At 41.4% G+C, this 22,521-nt stretch overlaps 1 protein-coding gene across 1 annotated transcript; it reads left to right on the top strand.

Moving 5' to 3' along the window:
• The first annotated feature begins 393 nt into the window (after positions 1-393).
• On the top strand, positions 394-22,151 carry LOC143366943 (dynein axonemal heavy chain 7). Its single transcript, XM_076808428.1, has 50 exons — positions 394-1,009; positions 1,129-1,286; positions 1,797-1,950; positions 3,192-3,341; positions 3,524-3,718; positions 4,579-4,955; positions 5,066-5,287; positions 5,590-5,887; positions 6,114-6,461; positions 6,545-6,810; positions 6,898-7,051; positions 7,144-7,370; positions 7,464-7,665; positions 7,743-7,977; positions 8,060-8,175; positions 8,266-8,544; positions 8,630-8,887; positions 9,918-10,202; positions 10,292-10,540; positions 10,603-10,948; positions 11,030-11,199; positions 11,273-11,404; positions 11,479-11,700; positions 11,782-12,233; positions 12,311-12,508; positions 12,578-12,725; positions 12,817-13,050; positions 13,117-13,298; positions 13,366-13,675; positions 13,748-13,993; positions 14,087-14,316; positions 14,390-14,609; positions 14,704-14,892; positions 14,986-15,360; positions 15,444-15,616; positions 15,676-15,921; positions 15,998-16,285; positions 16,396-16,587; positions 16,695-16,921; positions 17,002-17,372; positions 17,464-17,644; positions 17,814-18,002; positions 18,084-18,681; positions 18,760-18,970; positions 19,070-19,078; positions 19,307-19,327; positions 19,457-19,691; positions 19,771-19,922; positions 21,393-21,677; positions 21,792-22,151. Exons 1-50 carry the CDS (start codon positions 611-613, stop codon positions 21,996-21,998), a joined length of 11,811 nt encoding a protein of 3,936 aa, XP_076664543.1. The 5' UTR covers positions 394-610; the 3' UTR covers positions 21,999-22,151.
• Positions 22,152-22,521: the final 370 nt, after the last annotated feature.

The raw sequence follows: 22,521 nt of genomic DNA, 5'->3' as shown, positions 1-22,521 counted from the left end.
TGATATGCATCTGTAACATCGGCATTAATATCAAGAGAGACGGTAGTGTCTCGCGGCAAGTACATACATGCACAGCGCGAGATGACCGTGCCTATATTACACCGGCAGTTTTTGGAAGAACCTTTCGATTATCGAAACTCAATAATGGTTGATCCGATTAAGTTTTGAATGGTCTTAATGGACAGCTTGGGCTTGATTTACATAAGAAACGTGTCTTCGTTTTGTTCCTACGTGCCTTATCAGCTGAGATATTTCGATGTAAAGTTGCAATTTGGCGAATTTTATGTTAAGAGATATACAGTTACCGTGAAACTCCATAAAAAGTCCTATACATATACAATACCATATCCATGTAAAGCTGTGTACATATGTATATAGAACTCGGTTGTCATGGGAAGTTACGTATTCTTCGGTTTAGGACTTTCTTGTTGTGTCGAAACATTGCTGCGTAATCTGTATAACCTGCAATGATTCTTTCAATGATTGCGATGCATTCACATGTAAATACGCGGCATCAGTTTCACTAACAAAATAAGAAACATCGGACAAGGAGGTGTTGGGTAAATTAAGGAGGGCGTATCAAGGATCGAAACGTTGAAACGTTTCAAGAATGAAGAAATATCTATCGCTCTGTGAGAAGAGGGAGAATTTTCGTGCGCAGCTTCTCGAACTTATCGTAAAGGCGAAGAAGGAAGGGAAAAGAAACGAAACTGCGCGGGAAATCCGAATAAAGGGAAAAGACACTGAGGATTCGATCACGGAGACGGATATCGATATTTTACGGTACTATTATTACTTAAACCATGGCGTGGATAATGTTTACGTGGGATCGATGGATCCTCGTCTCCTGGAGGATATATTAAGGATGATCCCAGCTACGTGGCGAGAAAAGTTTAAGGAATCGGTGAGGGAATTGGTGAAAGAAGTGAAAGGAGAATACGCGTTGGACGTTAAAAAATCAGTGATAGAATTCGTCATCGGGGATTCGCTGCATTCTTCGCTCGGACAGGTACGGTACTCGTTCTTTCCGCACCTTTTTCACCTTAAGTGTATTTACTTAACGAATAGACGTAAAAAATAACGGTGAGGAAAGAACGAAAACGGATAATGAGCAGGTTTTTTTTTCAGTTAACCGTGCTCGAAGAAAAGGAGGCGGGTAAAGCGATCCGACTGCCAGCGACACACGCGGCCAGGTATCAGTGGAACAAAATGAAACTGGAAAAGACGATTATGCTTTATTGTCCAGCCATGCGACGAATTGTAGATTATTGGTATCAAGAGTTCAGGTTGGTTTCCTGTATTCAAACCATTGCGATCGATGATCTGGGTTTAGTGTTGGTAGGGTAAAGTAGCCGAATATGACGACCTCTCCTAATATTAGACCCCAGCTTATCTCTGCTACAGAACTCTTGTGGGTGGTGGGCCCACGAAGACTGTGGTAGTGCAGAAATAGATTTCACATGCCAACTTTAAAAAAAGAAAGAATAAATAAGTTTCAGGAAAAAACAAACTGGGTCTCATATTAGGAACCGATTTTCTTTATCCGCGTATTTGAATGACTTTCATTTTTATTTTATTATGAAGAAACCGAATTTTTGTTATAGTACTTTCCAGTAGGTTGCTAAAGAATACATATTCTACTTATAAGACGTGTATCGAATTTTAATAAAAGCGTTCTCAGTCAAGAGTTATGATGTTTTTAAGAAATGGGTCTCAGATTCGGCTACTTTACCCTATCGTCTGCAACCGTTGGCATACATATGTACATATGTGTATTTGTTTCCATGACGTAATAGTGGCAGAAGGCTAATTAATGTAAATCAACTGCTGGCACGTGGTACATCGTATAATCTCGCTAGTTTCGAGAAAGCCATCTTAAAAATGTGTTACAAGACGAAGGAAGATCTCGCGAGATACTGGTTGCCCAAGCTTCAGAATGTTTTACTTACGGTACGAATAAGAGTGGTATCCGCATACGTGTCGCATGAATATATCGCATAGTATGTATTCTCAACTGTCCAGTAATACAAAGTCTTTGTCTCGCAACTGGCACGATCGAATACATATGTATACCTATACGTATAGTTATATGTATATGTATATGTATATGTATACATACATGTACATGAAGTTTGCACCTTTGACGATTGTTTTCATAAGTCAGCCAGTGATGTATTTCGTTCTGTCGAAAATTTAACGCTGGAACATGAGCGGCTGATTTCTTTTCTTTCACTATATTCCGTGTTTTATCTATATCTGGCGCATAGTCTAAACTTTCATCTTCATCTCAGGAATTACTGTGTTTAGAAAGTAGGATATGGTTCATATCGTAACTTCGCAATAAGGTAGTTACACCGAACTACATGGATACTATTTAATTTTTTACCAAAAAGATAAAATATGTTGCATATTTACACCAGAATGCAACGAAGGGTTAAATAAAAATTTTATTCGTGTCTCGTCGAATAAAGATAACCCGAGTGATCCTTGTATTTGTACGGGTAATTTTTTATTTTTATTTGCATCTGTATTCAAGAATTATTAAAAGCTCGAGTAACTTTGGCGAGAGACTTTATTTTATTGGATGTGTTATCGATTATACGGAAATTGAATTTCTTTATTTTTCAACGTATCGATATGAAATCGACACCGCGATGAATTAATCGGTCTACATGATATTTTTAACGATGCTTATTTTACATTATGCGAGTGAATTTTTCACGTAATTTCCTTAATTATGGTCCGAATCTACAGTGGGTCAAAAAAGTATTGGCACACCCAGTTTTCTTGGAATATCTTTAAACTATAAAGTAATCTATCAATATTGACTATGTTTATTAGTGTCTTTTGACACACATAAATAGTTTGTTTACTGAGAATTCTCAGTTATTTGGTATAAGGAAGTAAAGTAAAGAAAATGAGAAATCCATAGTCAAATAAGTATTGGCACACGTACGGTTTAACTATAAGAATAAGTGTTACTCGCTTTCGTACGCGACAAATTCGGTTCCAGGAACGTAAACATAAACAGAATTCACTGTTGCTTTTCTCAGTTAACACAATCAGTTTGTGTTTACACTTTGAACAAGAATCATGTCTACGAAGAAGAGCGAGTTATCATTGTGCGTGCGAATGGTAGCAGTAATATAGGTATGTAACTATAGTTATTCTAGAGTTAATTTTAATTTCAGGCGTACGAAAGAAACGAATTACCATGGATCAGCGACGATTCGAGATCCGAGAGATTCTTCAATTGCGTCGCCTTCATTATGGAAGATCAATTGCGAAGACTTTGCCTGCACTCGATAGACGAGTACATGAACTTGGTTTCAAAAACAAGCGTAAGCAATGAATTTTTTTCTATTTCAATATCTCGCTTGTCACTTTGCGCTATAATAGGTATGTAGGTACGTTCGCCGCGTATATACATATACAGTATATCCACGCACATGGGGAAAATTGCGGTAGATGATGCGCGTTCTCGAGTTTTGAATATAAAAACGGACGTATATCGTTCTCGCAGCGATTATGTTACGGCTTTGATATAAAAGTGACAACGAGGAATATAGTTCCCACGTTCGAGCCTACATTCAAAGGTTTTGTGAAAGAATTATCGGCACTGCTGAATACGTTGCGGGACGTAAGCGCTACGTTACCGCGCGTCGAAACGCTACTAAATATGGGACCTGCGATCAATCCCGCTGGAAAATCACTCGAGGTACATATAGAGGTTAGGGTAAAACTATACAATGCGCCCCACTTTTAAAGAAACATCTACAAAACCAATATTTTTAAATAATTCTTTAAATCTTTTGTGTAAACACATTAAGCGTTCATTACTCTTCACAACTACACCGAAATTGTGAAAAAACCATAACTGGAAATAACTGTAAATAATTATTTTTCTGAACCTTACGTGGGGCGTTTTGTAACACAGTCGTCCGGTAAAACGCCCCACCTACATACCTGTGTGACAAAACGCCCCGACATAAATAAGTAATTACTTTATTATTATTTCTATCAAAATTTTATAGAATATATATTTTATAAAAGATATTATTAACAAAAATAGAACAATCTTGAATAAAATTATTACATTTTCTCTTTTGACTTTTCTGCCGCGAGGATTACACAGGGGATTGTACATTGTATAGGACTCATGTAACCACATGTGGCATAATGTGCACTGTATTCAGTCTTCCTTCTCTTATATCTTTACGATCAGGACCAAAGCTGACTTTTTCTAATTTTTTTTTATGTTCCACTATTAACTTCTTGTGTTCTACATTCCAAGTCGGAGAACGACCTAAAGGAATTTTAGACATTCCTGTTTGTACGTGTCTTCTTAGGGTCCTTGCAGGTATGTTATACATTCTGCTACTTTCCTTAATTCCCATTTTTTTACTTTTAACCTTTTACATTGCACCTTTTCTAGCATCCTGGTAACTGGTTTGCGTGCGTAAAATAATGGTGGGGCGTATTGTATAGTTTTACCCAATGTACATATTGAATTGTGTATGGAATCTTGGTTTCTGCCAATCGTTCCTATGATCGCGATTCTTCGTTTCACCATCACAGCCACGCGTATCGGAAGAGTATCTGAAGCAACGCGCAAACGAAATCGCGCGTCTAATTGAACAGGAAGAAATAGCTGCCACGCTGCAACTTGAAGAATTTAAGAAATACGCGCATTTGCTGGATGATACGGAAACCGTAAAGATCGAGGAGTTTTTGGGAGCCAAGACCGCTGAGAATTTCGAAAGTTATCGAGCACTGATCGAACACTACGATCGCCTGTCCCGACGTGTAACGGTAGAGTTTAATCGTACTTGGTTCGGTAAGTTTTTCGTGATCCACAGAGGGGCGCTTATCGAACATATTGCCTCGGTGGCCCGGAGACTCAAAGAAGAATTGGTGCATGCGATGATTGCCTATTATCAGCAACAGTCTCGGGCGTAAGTAAGCGATTTTAATACGCATGTTCTAGTACTGTCTGTACTTTTTCAAACTTGACACATGTATCCATGAGCATACATTGTTATAATGGATGAATACCCCATATCAGTATAGGAGATGCTTATCAACGCATCGTGGACCGAGCGCTAAGCGTTCCGGCGAATACCAGCGAACTGGCGGAACTTGTAGAATTTATACGTGAAACAGAAACGGAGACTGTCTTCCAACTGGAAGACCGTTTGAGGGAAATCATTAAATATATAACCTTTACGTCGGATCATTCAGCATTGACCCCTATCGAACTGAAAATTAATAATTTTGCTTTTCAGTGGTACGTAAATATATAAATACGTATGTCAATGTACTTGAATACAGGGTCATCCGTTAAAACTGCAACCTACGCGCGCGCGAACAGACAAAATGGCAACAGCGCCTCACGGACGCATTCCACTACACCATTCACCGGTCCCGGCTTTCGGACTCCGACGTTAATTTCAAAGAGACCATCCTGAAATTTTTTCCGAACGCCTGGCCGGTGATTGTAGTGCAGTTTTAACGGATGACCCTGTACATACACATGTTGTAGCGTGATGTTAGTTTTCATTCTCTGGCCAACAACTTGATTTGCGCAAGGTATCGGACGCTTCCTGAAATTTTCGAGCAACACAGAGAAATCGTTGCGAGGAAAACGGAGGAATTTCAAAAGATCCTTGAGAAAAGAATCAAACAGTTTGAACGGGAGCTCGAGATATACGCCAAGCATTGCGACGAGTTACAGTACTGGGGTAACATCGATGAGATCCATCGGTATAAAACAAAGGCCAGCCGTCTGGAAAGTAAATTAATCGCCGCAATGGACACTATCGATGAATTCAACATGCAAGAAGAGCTGTTTGGCTGGCAATTATCCGAGTATCCGCTGAGAAAGACGGTAGGTGGGGTACTTGCGTGCACATTATTTAACGGTGGACCTTATTTTTCGACCATTAGATTTTTGTTGGCCTCGCCCCCCAGATTTGTGCCACTTGTTGGTCAAATTCGTTGAATTTGTATTTTCTTCTCTGTTTGAGAATACATACACACCCTAGTGCACGTGTACCATGTATGTGTATGTAGATACATGGAATTTCTGTTTCGAATGCGCAACGACATTATAGACGGCGGACAAGCTAGCGCCGTACAAAAGACTGTACGACGCCGCCTGTGACTTCCTAGCGAGTTATGACAACTGGATGAATGCTGTGGTGGGTACCCATGACCCGGAGGAAATTGATACCGATATAGGAACCGCTTATCGTACCATCCATAGATTGGAAAGGTCCATTGAAGAACCGATAACAAAGAAGCTCGCGGAAACGTTTCGAACCAAGATAGAAGATTTCAAGGAGCACTTGCCAGTGATATCAACACTGGGCAATCCGTCTATGAAGAATCGTCATTGGGAACAAGTCTCCGAGATAATCGGCTTTCCCATAAAGATTGATCAGTGGATGACGCTTGCCAAGGTTTCTCTCTCTCTGTCTGTCTCTTTATGTTCTGTCTCTCTTTCTCTGGTAAAGTACGGTTTTTTTTCACTCTTGCGCATCAGCTCCTCGATTACGGTTTGATCGAACATGTGGCTAAATTCGAAACAATCTCGGATTCAGCAACGAAAGAGGGTAGCTTGGAAAGGGCTCTCCATCAAATGCACGTCGAGTGGGCGGATATCGCGTTCACCGTCAATCCTTATCGCGACACGGGCACATACGTAATTGCCAGTATAGACGATATACAATTACTTCTGGACGATCATTTGACCAAGGCTCAGACTATGAAGAATTCCCTTTATATTCGTCCATTCGAGAAGGAGACTTTGTAAGTCGCATCGCTTTCGTCACCCCAACTATAACGTCGTATGTATCTTTCATTACCTACATATTCATTTTACGTATTCATGCTCAGAGAATGGGAATCGAAATTGCTCTTACTTCAAGACATTATGGACTATTGGCTACAGGTGCAAGCAACCTGGATGTACCTTGAGCCGATATTTTCTTCGGCTGATATTCAGCAGCAAATGCCGGAAGAAGGTCGACGATTTAGTGCCGTGGATAAAGTACGTACCCTTTCTTCTTTTCAATGTCAGACGATTTCTCGAGTTGTGTGATTTCATTTACAACAACAACAACAACGCAACCGATTGCGTAGATCTGGAGAGAGATAATGCTGCTCGTTTCGGTGGATCCCCGTGTCATGTCCGTGGTGGGTATCGATAAAATGCTCGAGCGCCTGCAAAAGTGTACAAGTTTGCTCGATCTGATACAAAAAGGACTTGCTGCGTATTTAGAAAAAAAGAGGCTGTTCTTTCCACGATTCTTTTTCTTGTCAAACGACGAGCTTCTGGAAATATTGTCGGAAACGAAAGATCCTACCAGGTGCATATGTAGAAATTTCCAAGCTAAGCATAATACAATGTACCGATATCTCGTATCAGGTATCACTCTAGACAATTGTATTCTTTCACACAGAGTACAGCCACATTTGAAGAAATGCTTTGAAGGTATCGAGCGAACGAGTTTCACATACGAAATGAAGATAACGTCAATAATATCGTCCGAGGAAGAAAAAGTTGTTCTTGAGGACGTGATTGATACGGCGGCGGCCCGAGGCCAGGTCGAAAAGTGGTTACTCGATCTTGAACGTTCCATGCTAAAGAGTGTCAGGGCACAGGTAGCTGTCTATCCATCAGTTTCCTACCTACGCGTCACAACTATTTAGAAATAAATAAATACATTCAATAAATACAGGTAATTAAAGCTAAGGACGCGTACGCGAAGCAGGCAAGATCGCAATGGGCCTTGCACTGGCCTGGTCAGACCGTGATATGCGTGAGTAAACTTTATTGGACCGCGGACGTAACGAATGCATTGTCCGGGTCATCGGTCAGCCTGGAAGGTTACCGCGACACGTGTACAAACGAATTAAATGAAATCGTGAAACTAGTCCGCAGTCCGTTATCCGCGCAGAACCGTACAACTTTAGGTAGGAAGTACATATGTATCGGCTAGACTAGAAGAATAAAATTTCTGTGCCTCCCCTTATTCATTATTGTTTCCTCTCTCAGAGACCCTAGTCACGATGGATGTCCATAGCCGAGATGTGCTAACGGAGATGGTCGAGGAAGGAGTTTGCGATATAACGGACTTTCAGTGGTTGGCTCAGCTGAGATACTACTGGACCGTAAGCGAGGGAAACTGACGAAATTTTAATGCGTACATATGTATCCCACTGTTTCCACTGCACTGAGTTATGCGGGTCTGGCGGTTACAGGATCAAGACTTACGGGCAACAATAATAAACACATCGTTACGTTACGCGTACGAGTATCTGGGCAATACTTCGAGGCTGGTTATAACACCGTTAACCGATAGATGCTACCGGACCTTATTCAGCGCGTTAAGCTTAAATCTCGGCGGCGCGCCGGAAGGTCCCGCCGGGACCGGTAAAACCGAGACGACAAAGGATATGGCTAAAGCTGTAGCTAAACAGTGTGTCGTTTTCAATTGTTCCGAGGGTCTTGACTACATTGCCTTGGGTAGATTTTTTCTGGTACGTCGGTAAACATACCCTATGTACATACTAGGCGCCTAGGGTTAGGCGTTTCGAATGGAATGAGCAAAATCTCGCTTCTCAGGGATTGGCAAGTAGCGGTGCATGGTCTTGCTTTGACGAATTCAATCGTATCGACGTGGAAGTACTGTCTGTAGTGGCGCAACAAATTCTAACGATTCAACGAGCCATTAATGCTGGCAAGGAAAATCTTGTTTTCGAAGGTACCGAGATCAAATTGAATCCTACCTGTGCTGTCTTTATCACGATGAACCCCGGATATGCTGGAAGAACCGAACTTCCGGATAACCTGAAAGCCCTCTTCCGACCAGTCGCTATGATGGTTAGTACTTAGTGGTATCAGTTATCTGTTTTAGTATGTAGAATGCGAGAGAATAATAAAAAATTAAAATCGACTTGAAAAAAATAAAAATGCACTAAGAAGTAAAAAATAATTTAATCCTTGAGACGCCGACTTAAAAAATATGAGAGTTTATACATAAATAATTGAAAGTTGTATAGATTATTGAAGTGAAAATGATCGGTCGGGGCTGGTTGACTAATAACGTTAATAAGATTTAAATTGTTATTTTGTTATTCAGAAAGCGATTTTTGTTTTTTCTTTAAATTTCACTGTGTTATAAATACATTATAATTTAAGTTTAAGTTGAAAAAAATGTTCAGTTTATTATTAAAATATGAGGGAAAGATAATTAATATTTTATTACAGCGCTGTTCAGCGTAGCGACCCCTCACGCGCCTGCTTCTTCTTCCAATCTTTCTTTCGCGCAGCGTGCCTTCCGTTGTCAAGGAGCTAGCGTCTTCGCGGTTAGCGTCGCGCGGTATCCCTGCCAACGCGGACGAGAGTGGGAGAACCCCAAGCTCCCGCGGGAGCGACCTTTATTAATATTAACACTGAGATAACTTGCTAATCACATTTTTTTAACTGATTGTACCTATAGTCAGCTTACATTAATTGTGGTGACATTCGGTAAACATGAATAATTTAACACTGAAAAACTAGTCTAGCAGCCCCGCTCTCCCCTATATGGCCCGCCTTAATTATTTTAAAAAATAGAATCCTCGAAAACAAAAATTACAATGTTTTTCTTCGCCTTCGCGAGAAAAAGTAATGGAACATGAAAGACGCGCCTTGTCTGGATCTACAACTTGGGGGATATTATATAAGATCGACTTTGTGAGCTGTTAAATAATTATTTAAATGTTCAAGGGCCCAGAGGCGGCACGTTCTCCCTAACGGGAGATCAGGCTAATACTTTACACAGATTTTTTTCCCGCATACATAATAGTAGGTAGAAACTGGTAGAAATCGACGGACATAGAGAGATACGCGTTTTCAACGGTTTTTTTAGGTCCCGGACTATGCCTTGATCGGCGAGAACACATTGTATTCGTACGGGTTTTACGAAGCTAGGCCGCTTTCGGTAAAGATCGTCACAACGTACAGGCTGTGCTCGGAACAACTCTCCAGTCAAAATCACTATGACTACGGAATGAGAGCGGTAAAATCTGTTCTGGTGGCGGCTGGAAACCTGAAGATACGGTATCCGAATGAAAATGAGGATATCGTAGTGTTGCGCAGCATCAAAGATGTAAATTTGCCGAAATTTCTCAGCGAAGACCTGCCATTATTCAACGTACGTTATTCAATCGGTTTGCCAATTAGAAAATGTGCTACATTATCAAGATCAACGCGACCAATGCGTTAAAACCTGCTGATTTCAAGGGCATTATGTCGGATCTCTTCCCTGGGATTACACTCCCGGAACCGGACTATACCGACTTGAATGCGTGCGCGTACGATGCTTGCTTAGCGATGAATCTGCAATTCACTCCCGTCTTTTTGGAGAAGATACAACAGATATACGAAATGATGATTGTTAGACACGGATTTATGATTGTCGGTCTTCCATTCGCTGGAAAGAGCGTGGCCTATAACATTCTAGCTGACAGTCTAAAGCTTTGCGAACAGCGAGTAAGCCATTGATTTTCTATTATTCTATGCATGTGATTGCGTTTATCTAACACCTTTTACAGAAGTTGATTAATGAGCGTAAAGTAGAGATGATCGTAATGAATCCGAAAGCCATTACATTGGGTCAGTTATATGGAGAATTTGATCCGATTTCTCACGAATGGTCCGATGGGATTTTAGCCATAAGTTACCGTGCTTTCGCCACTTCCAGGACCGATAATCGCAAGTGGCTGGTGTTTGACGGTCCCATAGACGCGTTCTGGATCGAAAGTATGAACACCGTGCTCGACGATAACAAGAAACTTTGTTTAATGAGCGGGGAAATTATTCAGCTAGCACCGTTTACCAATCTGATATTCGAAACAATGGACTTGGAAGCAGCCTCACCAGCAACGGTTTCCCGTTGCGGTACCTGATACATGATTCTTTCATCCGTTGTACGTCCTATATGCATACATACTAGCTCTTTATTGTGGCTTTTTAATTCAGGTATGATCTATATGGAACCCAGAGCTCTCGGCTGGGATGCTTTGATTAAATCTTGGATCGCTGAAACTCCAGCTGTGATGGACAAGTGGCTGAGAGGCTATGTATACCAATCGCTTTTTCGAAGATTTTGCGATCCCCTGATTTACTGGTTAAGACGCAGCGGCGCCGAGGTCTTTGTCCTATATTCTGTTTTATAGCTCCTTATTGTGGTGTTTTAACGGATCGTATTGTTGAACGTCGCAGGAAATGTGTCCGATGCCTGACTCGAATCTCATCCGTTCGCTGACATACCTAATGGATTGTTTCGTTGACGAGTACCGTGACGAGAAGGTGGTCAAGGACATGGCCGAATTGGACCTTCGAGCCCAACTCGAGGTTAAAACTTGAAACGCATTCAGTGGACGGGTGATAGGTCTACCTACATATAAATGTTTGCGAAATATTTGCAGGGTTCATTCTTCTTTTCGTGTATCTGGGCCCTGGGAAGTACTTTGACAGTCAACTGGAGAGAACCCTTCAGCACTCTTTTTCGTGGTTTTCTCGAGAGGGACTTTCCGACCAGTTTGATGGAAACGTTTGGATTACCGGAACTGATAAAACCTCCCTTAAAGCCGTACATATTTGTGATGCCGCGTGACGGTCTGGTCTTTGACTACAGATTCGTTAAAGAAGTGAGTGGCCAAGTAGAGATATCAAGATTGTTGTAGTCGGCAGTGAAGAAATGTGACGATTGTTTGGGTGGTTTTTGTTAGGGTAAAGGAAGGTGGAGATTGTGGTCCGATGAATTGCTCGATGGCTCATCGATTCCGCGTGACATTTCCGTAAATGAAATAATAGTACCAACGGTCGAGACGATACGGTACACCGCCCTGTTCCGATTGTTGGTGCGCAACGAAAAGCCGGTGCTGTTTGTAGGCCCCACTGGCACCGGAAAATCTGTCTATATAATCGATTTTCTACTAAAAAAGAACAACTCTGAGGTGAATAAACCGCTTATCATAAATTTCTCCGCGCAAACTACAGCGACCCAAACTCTGGACACGATTATGGGAAGACTCGATAGAAGACGGAAAGGTGTTTATGGGGCACCGATAGGCAAGCGGTGGATCATCTTTGTCGATGATCTTTCGATGCCGATGTCGGAAATATACGGTGCACAACCGCCTATTGAGCTATTACGACAATGGCTGGACCACGGAGAGTGGTAGGAATTTTCAATTTTGGTCCTTGTCGAGAGTGTCGAAACTTGCTCTTACATTGATTCCCGATCTCGTGTGTAAGGTATGACAGGAAAGAAAAAACAATGATAAAACTAATTGACGTTCACCTGATGTGTGCTATGGCTCCGCCGATCCGTGGTGGAAAAGATATTACACCGCGATTCAAGAGACATTTTTTCGTTTTAACGATAGCGGAATTTAATGACGAGGTGATGACGATGATATTCAGTAAGATTGTTCTCTGGCATCTCGATACAAGGTTCGTTCAACGCACAGGTTGCGTTATTTACACTATGTATTCCCATCTCGAATTCAATTCCTATTTTAGAGGATTCAGTAAAGAATTCGACCCGTGCATCGACGAAATCGTTCTGGCTACATTGGACGTATATAAGCAGAGTCTTCGCAATCTTTTGCCAACGCCGGCTAAATGTCACTACGTCTTCAACCTCCGAGACTTCTCCAGAGTGATACAGGTACTCGTTGACCGTTGCGTTTAATAATTTAATTGTACTAGTACACAAGTAAGTAGGTAATGATATAATACAAGTTGTGCGTGGATCGCAGGGTGTTTTGTTGTCCCGTCCGGAAACGATGTCGACGTTGACAAGTATGAAAAGACTCTGGGTTCACGAAATACTTCGAGTTTTCGGAGATCGACTGATAGATGATGTCGATACGTCTTGGTTGGTGGAACAAATACGCGTTACATTAAAGGAGCGTATGAATGTGACTATGGAAGAATTGCTCGAGGATCTTCTTCCCCCCGTTCCCACCGGTGGAGTTGTATTATCCAAGAATGTAAGTGACTTTGCTACATACCTATAAATAATTTGCAAGTTTACGTGCTGGGTATCGCATCGATAGGTCGTGCGTATTACCGAGAGAGAACTTCGGAATCTGGTGTTTTGCGATTTCGGGGACACAAAGGGGGACGTTCAGCTTTATCAACAAGTCCCGGATCTCGAGCAACTGCGAGAAACAGTAGAAGCGTATCTGGCTGAGTACAACTCGATGTCTAGGAAGCCCATGGATTTGGTATTGTTTCGGTAGGTGGAATATGTACCCTATCTGCTACCTACTAAAAGCTGTGAAATCTTACAAAATACACCACAGATTCGCCATCGAACATCTGTCTCGTATCTCTCGCATTATCAAGCAACCGCGCAATCACGCTCTCCTTGTCGGAGTCGGCGGTTCGGGAAGACAGTCGCTGACTAGATTGGCATCCCATATATGCGACTACGACGTGTTCCAAGTTGAGGTCACTCAGCAATACGGGGTTCAAGCTTGGCACGATGACGTGAAAGACATTCTAAAACGTGTTACCGCCAGCGATCTTCACTCTACATTCCTCTTTTCCGATACTCAGATTAAGGAGGAGAGTTTCCTCGAAGATGTAAGCAACATGCTTAATACTGGAGAGGTAGGCTAAACTTGTGCAAACATCGCGCGATACGTATGTACATATCCATGCATGTATACGATACCTATGTAGATACCGAATATATTCAGCGCTGATGAATTGGCCGAGATATGCGAGCGAGTGAAGCAAATAGACAGACAGCGGGATCGATCTGTGCAAACGGACGGAAGCGCGGTGGCTTTGTTCAATCTTTTCGTTCAAATAACGCGCGATCAACTGCACATCGTAGTAGTCATGTCTCCGATTGGCAACAACTTTCGCAATCGGATCAGAAAATTTCCAGCGTTGGTCAACTGTTGTACCATCGATTGGCTTCAGGTATGGGTACAACAAACAGTTGTTGGTTTGCTTACATACATACACAATTACGCATACTTGGGTACTACTTTTTTCTCGTTTCACTCTATTTAGCCATGGCCAGAGGACGCTTTACTAGCGGTTGCAACTAGATTTCTCTCAACGATCGACCTAACGGAACAGGAAAGGATCGCCGGTATCGACATGTGCCAATTCTTTCACCTCTCCACGGAGAACTTGAGCTCAGAGTTCTTTATTCGGTTGAATAGACACGTTTACGTCACTCCGACTTCATACATCGAGATGATAAACACGTTTAAAGATTTATTAGAAAGGAAACGCGAGTAACTATATTATTATTATTATTATTATAATATAGTAGATAATTATGTATGTACTCATGGTTCGACAAAATAGGCAGATAATAAACGCAAAAACGAGATATGAACGTGGTTTGGAGCAATTGGACGAGACTCAACGACAAGTTGCAACGATGCAAGAGACCTTGAGATCCTTACAACCACAATTAATAATTGCCACGCAAGACGTTGAGAAGATGTTGCTGGATGTGAACAAGGAGAGGGAAGAGGTGGCAGAGATAGAGAGAGTCGTCAGAATGGACGAGGAGGCGGCTCAGGTTGGCCAATTGAGCGCGTAAGCGCCGGCGGTAGCCGGTTATCCAACCAAGGACTGAGCTATCTAGCTTGAATTCGGTTTTGTCAAATTTCCAGGTTTATGCGGGTGAAGCAGCAGCGATCAAAGCCGAGTGCGACGCCGAGTTGGCCGAGGCAATGCCTATCTTGAACCGCGCACAAGCTGCTCTGGATACGTTGACCGGGGCCGATATTGCGGTGGTCCGATCGATGAAGCAACCACCGTACAGAGTTAAATTAATCGTTGAGAGCGTTTGTGTTCTCAAGGTTGAAAGCATTTCTACGTACTATAGTACCTATACAACATAGATATCTATCTACCTATGACGTAGACATTACTATTCCGCATTACATTTATAGGAAATAAAACCAGAACGGGTTCTGGGGCCGGATGGGAAGATGGTGGAGGATTATTGGAGAGCAGCCCTCAGAATGCTGAGCGACGCTAAATTTCTCGATTCGTTGCTCCATTTCGACAAGGACAACATACCCGACGACGTTATCGACAGAATACGTCAGGTATATTTATCGAATCCAGATTTCGACCCAGAGAAAATAAAGAAAGTATCAACGGCGTGCGAGGGACTGTGTCGTTGGGTATACGCCATGTCGGAGTACGACAAGGTATCAAAAGTGGTTGCTCCAAAAAAGAAAGCCCTAGCGGAAGCCCAAACGGTTTACGATACTGCCATGGCCGTCCTTGAAGAAAAACGAAAACAACTTCGGCTGGTGCAGGTTCGGTACCTTTAATTTCAATTGTTCCGAAGTGCGCAAATAGGCTTATATACATTCATAATACAATCATATACATCGTATAGGAGAGACTGGGAACGTTGGAAAAACTGTTGGAACAACGAAGAATGGCCTTTCAAGAGATGTCTGATAAAGTGACGGATTGCGAGACCAAATTGAAACGCGCCGAGGATTTAATCGGAGGGTTGGGCGGAGAATACACTCGTTGGGCTGATACCGCGAAAACTCTGGGAGAGAGGTACCTCTATATTTTTCGTCTCCAATCATATAAAATATAATTACTCTCGTCTTGTATAGGTATGATAAAACAACTGGTGACGTTGTGATTGCCTCTGGTGTAGTAGCGTACTTAGGTCCGTTCACCACGCCATTTCGCGTCCGACAACTGGCTATGTGGATACAACGTTGCACGGACTTGAAAGTAATTTGTAGCCAGGACTTTCAGTTGCGCGATATTCTTGGGGATCCAGTCTTGATAAGATCTTGGAACATTTCCGGCTTACCGAACGACACATTTTCCATCGATAACGGCATTATCGTCAAGTAAGTAGAATTTCTTCTTTCGCAACGACGGCGACGTATGAATCGTGTGTACAGACTCGTTGCGTCGAATGTTTAGAAATGCCAGAAGATGCCCACTGATGATTGACCCTCAAGGTCAAGCGAACAGATGGATTAAAAACATGGAAAGGCGAAATAACCTAAGCATTATTCGACAAAGTCAACCTGATTATGGTCGAGTACTGGAAAATGCTGTGCAATTTGGTCAACCGGTACTTTTGGAACACGTCGGAGAAGAAATAGACGCTGCCCTCGAACCGATTCTACTCAAAGAAACGTTCAAGCAGGCCGGTGCGGTCTGTATAAAATTCGGTGACTCGATTATCGAATACAGTCCCGATTTCAGGTAGCTTGTTGCAACAATGCGCTTTGCTCCCTATACGGATATACATAGGTACATATGTAGTACCTATACTTCTGTATGCACGTACATATCCGTTTCTATCCTGCCTCTAGGTTTTACATTACCACGAGATTAAGAAATCCCCACTACTTGCCAGAAATAGCGGTTAAGGTAACGCTATTGAACTTTATGATTACGCCAAATGGATTGGAGGACCAACTATTGGGTATCGTGGTTGCGAAGGAAAGGCCTGACTTGGAAATGGAGAAGAACGCTCTAATTGTCCAGAGTGCCGCGAACAAAAAGTGCGTACCACATAAGCGCTGCTACTTGAGGGTACAAAGTCCGTTCGCTTACTTTTTACTTTTACCTATACAATAATGTAGCTAGTACTTGATCGGATATTCCGCAGATTCCTCGAGGAAACAGAGGACAAAATTTTGGAGATATTATCGATTGCCGAGGGCAATGTATTGGAAGACGAAGAAGCCATTCAAGTTTTAACATCATCCAAGGAATTAAGCGACGACATTCAAGTGAAACAGGCGGTAGCCGAACAAACAGAAAAATTAATCGACACTGCTAGACTACAGTACACCTCTATTGCAGTATATTCAACCGTACTGTTTTTCACTATCGGTATTCATTGCATTTCTTGCACATCTTACCTCGCATATCTTTCTTTAAAAGTCTCGTGTCTTTCCGTTGTTTTCTTTCAGCTATACTTGCGAACGTTGATCCGATGTATCAATATTCGTTGCCGTGGTTTGTCAATTTATTCGAGTTGTCTATCGATAATACCGAACCAGCGGAAACCGTGGAGCAACGGTTAAAGGATCTTGTGAAATATTTCACATATTCCCTTTACGCGAACGTCTGTAGATCCCTATTCGAGAAGGACAAACTACTATTTTCCCTGTTATTGGCCATCAATTTACTCCAGCAGCAAGGCAAACTACCTTTGACGCAGTGGATGTTTTTGCTGACGGGTGGAATCGTTATCGACAATCCATATGCGAACCCGACAACGTGGTTACCGAGTGGACAATGGAACGAAATATGCAACTTGGATACCATAGAGGGATTCTCGGTTCGTTCAAAGTAGAAACAACGAGGCATGATGGATACGATTACGTTGGGTGTGTAAGATTCCAACATTGATCATTTAATTGTACGAGCAGAATATTCGAGAGACCTTTGTCGCCAACATCGAACAATGGCGAAAACTATTTGACTCGAAAGAACCGCAGAACGAGCTGATACCTTCGCCATTCGACGCTTCGAATCTATTCGAAAGGATGCTGATACTCAGATGCATTCGTCCAGACAAGATAATCCCCGCGATACGGCAGTTTGTTGAAGGTACGCGCGTGGTGCGTTCACGCACGCATACCTACAGGCAGGTGCCTGTGTTGTATGTATAACCGTCACCACTGTGTATTCAATCCGTCTCACTCTCTCCCACCCACAATTGAATACACAAGTTTTAATGCTAGGTAGATATATACTACACGTTTGCATTTGTTTTCAGCGGAACTCGGCTCGCAATTCGTCGAACCGCCAGCATTCGATTTAGCTTCGTCTTACGCCGATTCCAACAGTTGCACCCCATTGGTATTTATCTTGACGCCTGGCACGGACCCGGCGCAATTGTTGCTTACGTTTGCCGATGAGCAAGGGTACACCGCGAACCGTCTTTTTTACCTTTCTCTTGGCCAGGGTGAGCGCTTCTTTCGTTTTTTTTTTCAGAAAAGAAAAGAAGGTAAATAAACGTGAATAATGAGCGGGGCGTGTTCGACAGGTCAAGGACCGGTTGCCGAGGACACGATCCAAAAGGGCGTGATCACCGGTAACTGGGTGGTCTTGCAAAACTGTCATTTGGCGGTCAGCTGGATGGGCACTCTGGAGAAAATTTGCGAGGGCTTGATGCCCGATACGATTCATTCGGAATTTCGGCTGTGGTTGACGAGCTATCCATCCAAAGACTTTCCTTCTTCGATTCTAGAAAACAGTGTAAAAATGACGAATGAACCACCGAAAGGTCTAAGGGCCAACATCCTTAGATCGTACACGAGTGATCCCATCTGTGATCCGGATTTCTTTGAATCTTGCGCTCAGACCGACTACTTCAAGAAACTTTTATATTCGTTGTGTTTTTTTCACGCCATCATACAGGAACGACGAAATTTCGGTCCTATCGGCTGGAACATCAGGTACGAATTCAACGAAACTGACCTTCGGATCAGCGTCTTACAGTTGCATCTCTTTCTCAACGAGTTTAAAGACGTCAGATTCGATGCTCTCAAGTATCTGATCGGGGAATGCAACTACGGTGGCAGAGTGACGGATAATTGGGATCGCAGAACTCTCAGCACTATCCTGGCCAAATATTATTCCGAGTAAGCACTCGCGGCCCTCCGAAATCTACTCTACGTACACAATAGCAGCCATTCTCACCCCCTCTTTACATCATTTAGAGAACTGCTTACCGAGAAGGTCTACTATTTCGATGATGCTTCGGAAATATATTATTGCCCGAACGTTCGAGAACACGAAGCCTATGTAGAATATACGAAAAACTTACACCTAATCACCGAGCCGAGTGTTTTTGGTATGAATGAAAACGTCGAAATCATCAAGGACCAGCAGGAAACAAATTTTTTATTTTCATCGCTCCTACTCACGCAGGTACCGAGCTTTTCCGATTCCTTAATATTTATAGTTTTCATTCCTACATTATTCATTATTCTTTATCCGGTTGATTTTTACGAAACATGTTCTCTCCAGGACCGTGCGGTACGTATTACACATGTCCATTTACTGTTTACATGTACACGTTTTTTCGCAGAGCGAGGGTAAATTAATCACTTTTCGTTTGTCGAGGCAAACAAACCTCAACACCTCTTTTATTATTCGATACAATAGTGTGGATGATTAATTTACGCTCGTTTTAAATACATTTTGTTATTAAACGATTAATTATTACAACTGTTGCGTTGCATCGCATCTGGGTGAGGTATGTAGGATCTCTGGCGATCAGGAAAGGTTAGTAGTAAGTCTACGGTGTGTGCAAGTACCGATCCGATACGATACGATATATTTTACGTATGACGATTTATCGTAATGCCAACTAAAATCTAAAAAACCTAACGCTATTATAATCGCTCGTCATAGGCTGCCGTTATAGCCGGAGGCGGACAAACTTCGAGCGATGAAATAGTATTTGGAATTGCGAGAGATATTTCGGGAAAGATGCCAGCTAATTATAATATCGTATTAGCGCTTGAAAAGTATCCAACGTCTTACGAACAAAGCATGAATACAGTGTTGGTACAAGAAATGGGAAGATTCAACAAACTCCTCAACTATGTTAAAATTAGCCTGGAGAACATTCAAAGAGCCATCAAAGGTTCGGTCGATCATATCAATTTTTCCATTCCACATATATATGTGGAGTATGTTCTTACATAATTTCTAATCTCATTCAGGTCTCATCGTAATGTCCTTTGAACTTGAAGATATTTACGAAGCGATTTTGACTAATAAAATACCGGCACTGTGGCAACTGCATTCCTACCCATCTTTAAAACCGCTTGCCAGTTACATCCATGATTTGTTACAGCGTTTAACTTTCTTTCAAGTAAGACGCTATACTCACATGCACATACCTTGACACTTACGTAGGTTCACAAAAATGAAAAAATTGGCAAAGAAAACTACCACCGCGGGAATCATGGCGCTCGTGTTGCGTAACACTACTGATCTAGACAGTGATCGGAACAACGTGTATCGTCGCTGATTGGTTGCTGCGATTTGGAGCAAAAGCGGAAGTAGACAGAGAAAGAAACTGTAAAAAAGAAAGATCCAGAAATAGTGATAGAAAGAGAGAGAGAAATACTGATAGAAAGAGATAGATAAACGTTTAGGTTATGTTATTTCCGGTTTTGCTCCAAAATGACTGCGGTTATACCGATCGCTCCCTAGAGGATCAGTACGTAACACTAGGCATTTGCTTAAGAATAAGTACCTACTATGAATACCGGCCTAGAGCACTAAAGAGGTGAGTATGCGCATCCGGCATAGGGGGTCCTCTGGAGTTTGTTTGTTTTTTATTGTTTTCCTGTATTTTAAGCAGAATGGCGTTTCAACCTTACTTTTGCTTATATTGCCCAACGAACTATAGTCCCATTTTTTTTATCCCTCCTCTCTCCTTCGGGTCCCAGCAGTAGCACCGCACCGGGAGAAAGGTGGTCTCCCATCTTTCCCCAGTACACTAACGAGAACCGGTGTTTTCCATCACGGCTACGGCCGCTGGTGGGTCCTCTGGAGAAAGAAGATTATTGAGTACCCGCCTTTTTGAGTATTGTCAAATTCGCTTTATAAACCAAATATAAACTTAAATGTAATAAAATACTCTAATAATGTGTCGTGCTACTATGCTTCAATATCAAGAACGCATATTTTGTTTATAAAGTGAATTTGACAATACCCAAAAAGGCGGGTACTCAATAATCTTCTCTCTCTCTCTCTAGACTCTAGAGGACCCAATATAGCGGATGCGCATACTCACCTCTTTAGTGCTCTAGTAACACGAATAGGGAAAACGCGGGTATATATTTTGCCACGTGTTATGTTTACCTACATATGGAGCCACTACTATAAACGTTTATGCAAAAAAGTTAATTCTTATAGTAAAAATGTTATGAATATGTAAAAGTATGTAATGTGGACAATTTTACTGGACCCACGTTTTGGCACTTTATGAAAACTTGATTCGAGATCATTGTTCATTGTAACATTACAATTTGCTACGCAACATTTCCTTTCTGCATACGTCATTAGTCATTATACTATTAGTTCGCGTACATACCATACCCGCGAGTGTCGCGGGTAATTTTAAAACTCCCAATAAAGGAAAAAGAAGACGAAAAAGAATCAAAGCATTCTACTGCCATCTACTACCTATACATACATGTTATAGTATATACATAATAATTAATAATATATGTATTATTATAGTATATGTATACTAAGTATACTTAGTCTACTATGTATACATAGTTTGTATAGTTTTCGGGGTTGATTCTGATTACGATGTATAAATATTTAGAAATGGTACGAAGAGGGTCCACCAACCACTTATTGGATCTCAGGATTTTACTTCACTCAAGCATTTCTCACCGGAACCAGTCAAAATTACGCAAGAAAATATCAGATACCCATAGACCTTCTAGGCTATGATTTTGTCGTGTTGAAGAGCAATAAGATTCTCGACTCTGCCCCTATAGATGGAGTTTATATATACGGATTGTTTCTAGATGGCGCGAGATTCAACAATGAACTTGTGATTTTAGACGAGAGTATCCCGAAAGTGCTCTATGAAAACATGCCACCTGTAATTATATTTATTTATCGTTTCAACCGTACTATACTATTACTATTATTATTATTATTACTATTACTATTACCATTACTACTATTATTACCAGTACTATTATTATTATTATAGTTGTGGATAATTCCTACGAGACAAAAAGACGTTGAAGAGACTTTAACGTATCTCTGCCCAGTGTACAAAACTAGCGAGAGACGAGGAGTCTTATCAACCACCGGACATTCGACTAATTTTGTTATTGCTATGACATTACCTACCGCGAAACCACCGGAACATTGGATTATAAGAGGAGTCGCGATGTTATGTCAACTCTCCGAATAGAAATCCGACTTTTCCCATTCATTCTTTACATTGTGACATGCCTTTAAAACGTGAATATCGATATAATCAAGGCTCATGCTGTCTAGGATGCTCGAATTCATATTGTGATTAATTTCAAATAAAATAGAGTTCGAGATTGTAAAAAACTACAAATATCAATTGATTATCTTCCCACACAGAAATAAACCAGGGACCTTTCCGATATTTTTCTGTTAAATGATAAACTGTTTTTTTTTTTGTATCAATTTATCATATTTTCCCTCATATTGCTAAGTTAAAATATGTATTTTGCAAATTAAAATAAGTCTTTTTCCCTTGAAGGTAGATGTCCCAATTACCGTGCTTGGCGCCGACTTGCTTACGAAGGAATTAATTACTGACTTCTCTTACTTTAATTTTGCTTCATGAAAATTTATATTGGTGTTTTGAACTTTTCTCTTTATTAAGGCCTTTTTTCGTGTTGAAAATGTTAATTTTTCATATTTTGTTAATTCAAATAGAAATACATGTTTTTGCCCCAATT

This window comes from Andrena cerasifolii, chromosome 3 (assembly GCF_050908995.1).
Source record: "Andrena cerasifolii isolate SP2316 chromosome 3, iyAndCera1_principal, whole genome shotgun sequence".
Taxonomy (NCBI): Eukaryota; Metazoa; Arthropoda; class Insecta; order Hymenoptera; family Andrenidae; genus Andrena; species Andrena cerasifolii.
The sequence above is the reverse complement of the archived record's forward strand: the minus strand, read 5'-3'. Positions and strand labels throughout refer to the sequence as shown.